General features: G+C 37.0%; 1 protein-coding gene across 1 annotated transcript; it reads left to right on the forward strand.

The window, feature by feature from the left end:
* The first annotated feature begins 9,196 nt into the window (after positions 1–9,196).
* FUT4 (fucosyltransferase 4) lies at positions 9,197–11,389 on the forward strand. Its single transcript, XM_072402687.1, has one exon. The coding sequence runs from the start codon at positions 9,914–9,916 to the stop codon at positions 11,003–11,005; it is 1,092 nt and encodes a 363-aa protein (XP_072258788.1). The 5' UTR covers positions 9,197–9,913; the 3' UTR covers positions 11,006–11,389.
* The last annotated feature ends 6 nt before the right edge of the window (positions 11,390–11,395 follow it).

The raw sequence follows: 11,395 nt of genomic DNA on the forward strand, positions 1-11,395 counted from the left end.
ATCGACTTACTATTGCAGAATGTCTACAGCAATATTTTTATGGCTTCCATGAGGTTTTATTGGGTTTCTCATAAGAATTCTGTTACTGTGGGTCTGATTTTTTTAAATCATTATTATTATTATTATTATTATTGTTAATAGGCAGTAATAAAATAGCATCAACATATTATGCAGCACTGTACATTAAATAGGGTTTATTAAAGCTCTCCAATGCTGGGGAAGATGAACTTTCATCAGTAAAACTGGGTAATCCAGCAAACCTGGAATGGATCTGGTCCACGTATAAAATTATTTGCTAACAAATAAGAAATCCATTCCAGGTTTGTTGGATCACCCAGGTTAACTGGTGAAAGTTTATCTTGTATCTAAGTTGTAATAAACCAGACCGTGTGCTGAATTTTATGGGTGCAGGCGCCAGACTGGCACATGTGTGAGATTTATTATTGCTACTGATGTACAGCCAGGTTTCTGTATAGTCAACACAAGCTGTAGCCAAGGGCACTCCAGCCACCAAAAAACATGTTGTTAGCTTGTTCCATACACCTAAAACTAAACCAATAAAATAGAGTGACAATTAGCCCTTCTTTTTTAGGATCCAAGTGAACTGAAGTTAACATATTAGGTCTTTGAGACTGCCCCAGTCTTGGCATACCAAGGTTATCCATGGCATCTAGCCAGTCACTGGGTGAAAAGTCCAAAGAATAACTTAGGCTCTGTGTAGATGTGGCTTATTGTTGTGAAACAGATATTGCATTTTTTATTACTAGTTACACAATTATAACCATTTTGTATTCCTAGTGCATTTAACATAAAAAGAAGGACATCCCCATATAAAAGCATAATTATACACCAAACTCATCATGCTATTATGGACCTGGCTTTGCACAACTGAACTGATTTGGAAGGATGGACACGAACTTTAGGCCATGAAGTTTATATAATATGTCAATACTAACCATTATTAATAATAATGATAATAATAATGACCAAAACCACACCATACCTACCCTTGGGACCACTGTGGCAATATCAGGCTGTAAAACCCTGCTAAATAGGAGTTAATAGTAACTCCCCAACTTACAATGTAGTGATTCATATCCAGATGTGGGAACAATGTCATACACAAGAGGATTCTCTGACAGCTTTGGCATGCTTAGTAACTATATACTGGATTCCAGGCTCATTGGGTACTCCTTAGTGGAAGTAAGTGCTGGTAACTTATGGAAAGTCACAGGTTTTTGTAATTATTATTATTCCCCCAGGTACAAGCACACACAGATAAATAAGCCTGGCAATGTTATTCAGATGAGTGCACACAAAAAGGCAACTTCTAGCTTGTTTATCATTAGGATTCACCTTTGCTGTCACAGAAAAGTCTTTCTACTTTAATGGACAACAGAAGTGAGGATCTTGTCATTAGAGCAAGGAGATTAATGATGCACTTCCCAGAAGTGATATAACTTAGATGCCTCCACATATATATATAAAACCAGAGGCAGTAAATAAAATGTAATGCGCTATTTAATCTGGGCAGTAAGTTAAAGTGATTTACACAGAAGGGCAAACTGCAGCACAAACACCAGGCATGTATAACTCTGGAGGAAAAGAACATGTAGCCAATCAGATTCCATACAGACAAGAACATTAAAACAAACACAAACTTTTTGCATAAGACACCGTGTTACCCACTCGTAACATCAATGTGACACTAAGGTTGAAATCATTATTAATAAAGCTGAGGATGCAGCCATGCAATGCAATAAGCCTGATTTATTAAAGCTCACCAAGGCTGGAGAGAATACACTTTTATCAGAGAAGCTGGGTGATCCAGCAAACCTGGAATGGATCTGGTCCAGGATTAAAAATATTTACTAACCAAAAGCAAATGACGTTCAGAAATCCACTCCAGGTTTACCGATGAAAGTGTATCCTATCCAGCCTTGGAGAGCTTTAATAAATCAGGCCCAGTGATTAGAGCTATGGCCAGATTGGCAATGTGGTTGTAGTACGGTTTCTGCTTCTTCATGCCAGTGAACTGTTGTCTTGGAGGAGATGCTTCTATGGTTCATAACAGCTTACTGCTGCCCATTGTCAAGTCTGCTGATGTTGGTTGTTTAACAACCAGGGTTGCGGTGTGAGAGACCAAGCAGATGGCAAGAAGCTATTCGCCAGGAGCTGCGTGGTATGGCTTGGTCCCGAGGCAGGTCTGAACCAACCTTCACTGTTCATTAAAGCCTAAATCTATCTTCCAACCCTACTTCCTAGTTTTCCACGCCTGCTCTGCTCCTCTTCACCTGAGCATATCTGTATATACTTTTATAGATTTTTGTATATGTATTTTTTCAAGTATCTGCTGGCTATATGGTATACATAGGGTACTTTCCTCTACAACTCTTCTCTGACGCAAGATGGTCCTCCAATAATGCAGACAGCATTTCTGATATGATGGGTCTGATTTATTAAAGCTCTCCTACGAAGAAAACCTGTATTGGATCTGGTCCAGGATTTACAAAACATTTGCTAACAAGTAACAAATTACTTTGAAGCAATCCATTCTAAGTTTGCTGGATCACCCAGGTTCACCGATAAAAATGTATATTTTTCAGCTTTGGATGGCTTATTAACTCAGACTTTTTAGTGGAGGTTGGAGTAGTTAGAGCATGTTTTGACCTCTTGATTTGATCTGGTGACCGTTGCCAATAGGATAGAAAGTGAAAAGTATTTACACTTTAATTTTGTGCTAGGATGAAATGGAATGGTAGAGTGGGGGGTTTAGCATTTTGCCTAGAAATGGGCTCAAAGCTGAACTAAACTGAATATGGTATAGACCAAATTCTTAAAGCAATCATATTCATTATTGTAAATTATATATATATATATATATATATATATATATATATATATATATATATATTTGCTTTTGATATTGTATACTAATACAAAAAGTGTAAGTATTATCTTTGGAACAAATTAGAAAGAACAGAAATTCTGTCCTTCACTTTGCTTCTCTACACTATTTGTATTCACTTATCACTATTCACATACAATTTCTCAATAAACACAAAATATGGTGTTTACAAGGGATAAATAAGTGTATATTGTCTCTGTAGACCACCATTGAATTGAGTAAGGGAACTTAGTACTGGACAGACTCCAATTGCCAAAACTGATACAATGCTCAATTTACAGTACACAAGCTGGATCCCGATCCCGATGCTTTTCAGCATTTTTGGCTTCCTCAGGGGATTGAAGGGAAATCAGTACATATGTGGCTTGATAACCAGATGAGTCTTGTAAAAACAAAGGCAGTTAGAGAGGGATAGATATGTTTTAGGTTCCACAAAAACCTCCCAGATTGACGTACTAGACTTCAGGTAGAGAGTTCTGGAGATGATTTAACTGAGGCTAAGACAAAATCATAGTCCAGATAGGTGATACTAGGTAGACGGTAATATTGTAGGGTTGTTGTTTAAGATAGGAACTTTGAAATTATCTGTAGGTATGGAATATAAGAAGATGTCTGTAGTAATCAAGAGTGATTTTGGGTTGGTAGAAAGACCAGAGTCAGAAGATAGATCCTTATCTTCTTGGATGTCTTGATGACAGGATGGTTAATCAAAAGAAGTAAGAAGGAGGTAATACACAGGGAGTCAGAGCGTCGACCTAAAAGTGCTGAAAAGTGGTGAGTTTAGTTAAATATAAAAGATACAATTTGTGAAAAACACCTATTTTTGAGACTTTTTAGACCAACAACAAAACAAGAATTCTTTTGACATATAATAAAACTCTGCTCTTACCAATCTGTGAGAGAAGGGTGCCATATGCCAGAAATAGCAGATCTCCTTTTCCCTGAAGAAGTGGATTATATCTGCAAAATGCATAGAAAGTAAATTGGGCTTGCCCCTAACAAGGGAAACCCCAACAGGAGGATCTAGTTTTTGATAAGTGTTTTTATTCATGTTTTCTTTTTTATATTTAGGAAATTTTAGAATTAATAATATGAAATAAAGTAAGTTTTATTATATGTCAAAAGGATTCTTGTTTTGTTGTCGGCATATAAAGTCCCAAAAATTGATGTTTTTCACAAATTGTATATTTTATGTTCAATAGGGATGTGGCCTGGTAAATACTAACAGGTTGGATTTGTCTATGATAGAGTTTAGTTAAATACCTGCAAACAATCAGGTATGATTTATTTTCGTTTGAATATATATAACCAGACCCTTCTGCAAAAAAGAACCTTTACCAAACTTTTTAGGTACAAAATGTAAAACATTTATCCTTTAATTAGAACTAAATAATTCATAAAGATATACAGTAACAATGATGACCATTATGATGCATTGATCCATGATATCATGATGATCACTACTGTAACTGTATATCTTTATAGACTATATCATGATCTATTTAAAGCTTAATTGTTTTACATTTTGTACCTGAAAAGTACCATATTGATGTTTTTGTTAAAGGTTCTTTTTTGCAGAAGGGACTGGCTATATATATCCATAAGAAAATAAATCATACCTGATCGTGAGCTGTTATTTAACTAAACTCTATCATAGACAAATCAAGCCTGTTAGTATTTACATGGCCACATCTCTATTGAACATAAAATATACAATTTGTGAAAAACACAAATTTGGGATTTTTTAGGTATGAAATGTAAAACATTTATCCTTTAATTAGAACATCCATAAAGATATACAGTAACAATATTGGCCATCATGATGCATTGATCCATGATATATGACTATATCATGATCTATTTAAAGCATAATTGTTTTACATTTTGTACCTGAAAAGTCCCATTTTGGTGTTTTTGGAAAGTGTATATGAATAATAGGGATGTGGTACAAGGAACAAGGACCTTTTTATATGCAATAAAGAACTTGCCTGGTGGCAATTTTTCTACTTTTAGTTTTCGTTCCGCTTTAAATTACAGTGATTGTTCCACCTGTAGTGATTATTTGATGAATGTCACATTTAATTCTTTTATAAATACAAAACAATATCCAAAAAATGATAAAAAGAGCTAGAAAGCTGTCTCTAAAAAAGATGTTATACAGTTGTATAACATTCAAGTACTGTAGACTGCTAATCTTATCGGTAGACTAGTAGTGTAATATTTACAGATTCAACATATAAAGATGTCATTAAACTGTGAATTCCTTATGAAGCTGTTACATATGAACTTTAAACTTCCTGAACAATCAGTTATTGCTATTCACCCACGTCTTATGATTGCAGAACAGTCAGTTTATTGATTTAAGGGTATATACAATAATGTGTTATTTTCATAAATCAGATATATATGCCTTTCCTAAATCATTTAATGACATACATTTTTTAAAATTTGGCCTTTGTGTCTGTTATATTGTTGGTTGTGATTATCTTGTCAATGACTATCTCACACAAAGTTCACACAAAGAATGTTTGTATTGATGCGAGTTGCAGTTATGCTTCCACCCAGGAGTAATGCACTGCATTTACATTACACAGGACCGGATTTCAATTTATTTGTTTAGCAAACCACAGCTTAAGACATCACAGACAGGACTTTCCCAGTGTGCTACAATGCATTTAAAGGCAGAGTATAAGCAAACAATTAAGTATGTATAGGATATGTGAAGTCAACACTTTTTCAAACATGTTTGGAACATCTACTGGTGCTAAATATGTAGAAAAAAGACCCACCCTTGCCACATCATCAGCTAAACTGCCTTCATTTTGGCAATGCTTTTCCATGAGTAAATTTTACATTTTTATGCAATGACAAACTCCTAAAAACAAATGCTCCACAATACTAAGAAAATAAACACAATAGTGTTCCTTGTTGAGGAAGATTTATACCCTACTAAATGACAGCCAAGTATGTTACTGAGTATTTTTCAGTAAAATACTTGCTTTCACTCTTTTCATTGTTTTTTTTCTGCTGAGCTTATACAGCCTCTTTGCAGCCACTTGATGTTTATAAGCACTACAGCTAGTTACATAGTAAGTCAGGTTGAAGAAAGACATAAGTCCATCAAGTTCAACCACTGTGGAAATAAACATAGCCCAGATATAAAACCCTATAAGACATAGTTGTCCAGAGGAAAGCAAAACACCCCTGGTACAATTTGCTTCAACAGGGGAAAAAAATTCCTTTCTGATTCCATGACGCAATCGGTTGTTCCCTGGATCAACAGTCACTGTTATTTTACTTTAAAGCCTTAATACTCAGTTATATTCTGTGCTTCTAGAAATCATCCAACTTTTTCTCACAGCAATCTATAGTAGTTGCTGAAACTACTTCCTGAGGGAGCCGATTCCACATTTTCACAGACCTTACAGTGAAGAATCCCTTCCTTATCCGGAGCTTAAACTTCTTTTCCTCCAGAAGCAAAGAGTCCCCTCTTCTTCTTTGTAATGATCTCAAAGTGAATAATTGTGAAGAGAGTTCTGTATATGGACCATTTATATATTCATACAGGGTGATCATATCCCCCTTGCATTTTGAAGATTGGAAAACAACATGCGTAGGTAATGCATGCTGGAATGTCCAGTTGTGGTGGACATGAGAAGACTGTGATTCAACACAACAGAGGGGCACAAGAAGACAGAACAAAAGGTTGTCACCCTATTAAATGAAGTGTCTGAACAAAGAGGACCTTTATAGCAGGATCATTGAGTACTGCGAGTTTTAAAAGGATTTTGAAATTACATCATCATATTAAAATTTCAATTATATTTTTGTGATTTTAGGTTTACATACACTTTTAAAGGATTTATTTTTTTTGAGCTTTGTCCAATATTAGATATAGACTTGTTCCCCTAATATAATAGAATGTAACTCTGGTGGATATTGCCTCTCCCAACTTTTGTTTGCATACCCTTTGCATTGCATTATACCTTTCACGATTATTTTGAGCTTTCCCCAAACTGTAACACACTATGGAACATGATGTTGCTATTTAAATGTTGTAATAAAGTATACTTACCTTGCCTAGGTCCTGTTAAGCACAATGACTGCATCTCACCTCAGCTTCCTACTTCTGCACAGAAGATAAAAGAATCCTTGGTGGCCAGGCAATAGACTCACACACTGGGTCTGATTTAATAAAGGTATCAAAGGCTGGAGAGGATACACTTTCATCAGTGAAGCTGAGTAATCCAGCAAACCTGGAATGAATATGGTCCAGGATTAAAACATTTGCTAGCAAATAGCAATGACCTTGAGGAAATCCATTCCAGGTTTCCTGCATCACCCAGCTTCACTGATGAAAGTGTAATCTCTACAGCCTTGGAGAGCTTTAATAAATCAGGCACACTGTATCTGTAGCATGGTAGATATATTTGCACTGCTTAAACATACTGTGGATACCATATCCACAAACATCAAAGAATCTTTTGGCAGACCTCTGACTTAATGCATGATTTAACCAGCATGCATGCTACAGAAAATCTTGATTTATTCTGATTGAACTACTGATTCAGAGGATCTATCCTTCAGCCAGATCCAGCTCCCTCTTTCAGATACATATTCCTCTGCCCTTCTTTGTTCTCCTTTGTTTTTTTATTTGGGTGAATATATATATATACATCTCTATATAAAATATTTAATGATGTAACTGCTGATTGGGGGGTCTATCTTTTAAAATCCAGGTTTCTCTGTCCTTCTTTCTGATCCAAGTTCATCTGTCCCTTTTTTAAATCCAATTTCCTCTGTCCCGCTTTCAGATCCAACTATTGGTATAGTTGTTTTCATTTTTGTTATTGTCTGTTTTTGTTCTGTAAAAAATATATTTTGGGATTTTAAAGGTTCTGAAACACTGATAAGAAAAATATACCTTTACATTTTGTAAAATACAAAATATACAGGATAATGTAAAACAGTAATTTTGGCACAGGTCTGGGACAGTTGGGCGGTGGCTTGCAAAAAAGAAGTTGGATTATATTTTATTAATATGTTTGGACCTAGTGCGTGTATTCATTGGGTCTGATTTAATAAAGCTCTCAAAGGCTGGGGAGGATACACTTTCATCAGTAAAGCTGGGAGATCCAGCAAATCAGGAATGGATTTCTTCAAAACTCATCTGCTATTTGCTAGCAAATATTTTGAATCCTGGACCAGATCCATTCCAGGTTTGCTGGATCACCCAGCTTCACTGATGAAACTGTATCTTCTCCAGCCTTGTAGAGCTTTATTAAATCAGGCCCATTATCCTAATTTGACTGGAAGACAGCAGCGTTGGCACATTTTTAATTTGGATTGTACATGCAGCATCCAGGGCGGTTTGCAAAAAGATAAGGACATGTTCTGCTAGGTTTTGGCAGCTGCTTGCAAATGCCTGCACCTGCATTTCTGAATGCATGAAAAAGCGCAGCACTTACAGCCTGTTACTGCGCCTGGGCACCTAGTGTTTGACAGAGCGGCAGGGACTGAATGAACTGCTGCATGAATGCATGGAAGTTATCTCAGCCGAACCAATCACGGACCAACGATCAGGAAACTCAAAAGAGAAAAAGAAGAAGGTGGCAGCACCTATAATGGAACAGGGGTGAATGTATTTTAAAAATAGCAATCAGGCAGGCATGCTTATTTCATTGCAGAAGGAACATCACCTGCCCCTTTTGCAATAAAAGTCCTGTTTGGTCTGTTTTTTCATTTTTAATTATAGTTCCACTTAAATATTGCCTCAAATGACTAAAATACATTGTGCCAAAATAGTGAATATAAGCTGCAAATATTTGCCAAAATATGAATTAAATCCTTTTTATTTTATATTAATATTTAAATAACTAAATAAAATTTATCACATAAAAAAGGGTTAAAATACATTAGAGATTGCAGCTAAATAACGGGCTTTCCCTGCAAAGTCCAAAGAGATTTATTTGCCCGCTATGGATTACTGCACTTTAAACAATTGCATTTTATATGGTTGTGCTCATTTCTCTTTGCTCTGAATAATCCTTCTTCATGTTTATAGGCTGTGCAATCTGCTTCCCTCTGCTGGCTCTGCAGCATCATTGCTCCTTCTGTTTCCTGGTCTCCTGTGCAGCAAAGAAGGGGTTAATATTCCTTGGGCAGTGAATCTGCTAAGTCCAAGCCTCTGATTGTCCCCTTTAAGTCCATCTCAGGTTTCTCAGGGAACTTCCTGAGTGACAGATGACATCACTGGAGGTGTGACTGACTGATGATGTGGAGCTGGCTGGGCTGATTGAGCAAAGAGGAATTTGTGCAGCACAAGGCTAGGAGTGTTCTCTGTACTAAGTTCATGTCATAAAGGGTATGTATGTGGCAGAGATACAGGCAGAGTACAAGACAAGGAAAAGTGCACTGACGTAAAGGATCATACACAATTTGCAGGATTTCACAAACATGCATGGAGGATGTGTAGCATGCTGCCCTAGGGGTGTGGAGAGCTGTTTTTAAATTGCATCTGCGACAGGCTGAAAGTAAAACGATGCCCGCATGGAAATCACACATCCACATCTTCTCATCCTGCTGTTTTTGAATGAGGAAGTTGACTGCTCTCGATGTCTTGAGGTTGACTTCTTTACGGCTGCTTCTATGGTGAGTTCTTCTTCCCTAGGAAATTTTCAAAAATAAATTGCGCACCCATGACAGACGGACCCATTGAGTGTCTCGTAACAAGTGTCAGGACTCGCATGCTGATTAGACTTGTTGAATTGAACCGCATTCCATTGGCTTTTGTCTGCTTTTTAAAACTTCCTCTTTAACCGGGTGAAAAAAAGCAAAGAATTAGACCGTCATTCATTTTTTTTTTTTTTGAACTTGTAAACACAGCAGTGTTTATGCAGAATTTATGGGCACTGCTGACCGCTGGAACCGGGCATTGGCAGTATACCTACGGTGTTTAGTTTTTAGGCGTTGGACGTTTGTTCATGCTACATTACACAAGCAAGGATGAAAGGAGAAAGTTTCTTGTCCTTCCCTAAACTAAGAGGATGGAGACTTTGTCGAAGGGGACGTTGGAGGGCTCTAAAGTCACAGATTCTTGCCGCTAGTTTGACCTGCACGGTACTTTTTGTATATGCATGTACGCAGGATTTACTGCAAAGCCCCATGCATTTTTCATTGCTGTGGGGAACTTCTTCTCAGCCGACACAAGTGACTCTTCTAATCTGGTATGAGCCATTTGGCAAACGGAGACGACTTGGAGACTGCCATGTTCTTTTCAACGTCACTGGTTGTCACCTAACCACCAACAGGAGCCTCTACCAAGAGTCTGACGCTATTTTGTTCCATCACAGGGACATTGGTGACTTTGGTGACTTCCCATTTGAAAAACGGTTACCTTCTCAGAAATGGATCTGGATGAACTTTGAATCCCCATCACATTCCCCTTGGTTGTCCTCTCTTGGGGGAATATTCAACTGGACCATGTCCTACAGGGTAGACTCTGACGTATTTGTACCATACGGCTATTTATTTTCCAGGAAACGCTCAAAAATAATAATCCCGCGGAAGAAAAATTTGGTGGCATGGGTTATAAGTAACTGGAATGAGGACCACGAAAGAGTTCAGTATTACAACCAACTGAGGGAGTACATTGATATTGATATCTTTGGCCGGTATGGGATGGATTTGAAACAGGACAACATTGTAAAAACTGTGTCGGAATATAAATTTTACCTTGCCTTTGAGAATTCACTGCACACAGATTATATCACAGAAAAACTTTGGCGGAATGCGTTTAAGTCTAGCGCAGTCCCTATCGTCATGGGCCCTAGTCGGTACAACTATGAGATGTTCATCCCACGAAACTCCTTCATCCATGTGGATGACTTCTCAAGTCCCAGAAAGCTGGCCATGTACTTGAAATTTTTGGATAAAAACATGCACATGTACCGGCGCTACTTCACTTGGAAGAAAAGATACGATGTCCACGTGACATCATTTTGGGACGAACATTACTGCACAGCCTGCGAAACTATAAAGGCAGCTGGAAGTCAGCATCGAACGATGACAGATCTTGCAGGATGGTTTGAAAGCTGACAATGTTCTCCTGAGAAAGCATTACTATTGTTTAGTCTCAATTGTTTTATGAAATCAGATTTAAAAATGTATGTTCCTCCGCATGGGAGAACATAATCTCAAGAATTCAGATTTGAGAAAAGACCAATCTACAAACACAAGTTCTCTAGCCAAACACATCTCTTGAAATGTTTTGCACAGTGGACCCATTATGCTTGAATAAGAAATCATTTCATTTTTTATGGTGAGGGGGGGTATCTGTTGTAATGATAACTGTTAAAGTAATTTAATGTTTTCAGGTTCAGTAATGCATTGTTTCTATTTATACATTTGTGATTTATAATGAATGTGTTTTTAACTTAAGATTTTTAAAAGTAAGTTATTTTGTGGCTATTTTTTTAAGAAATGAAT

This window comes from Pyxicephalus adspersus, chromosome 1 (genome assembly GCF_032062135.1).
Source record: "Pyxicephalus adspersus chromosome 1, UCB_Pads_2.0, whole genome shotgun sequence".
NCBI classification, from domain to species: domain Eukaryota; kingdom Metazoa; phylum Chordata; class Amphibia; order Anura; family Pyxicephalidae; genus Pyxicephalus; species Pyxicephalus adspersus.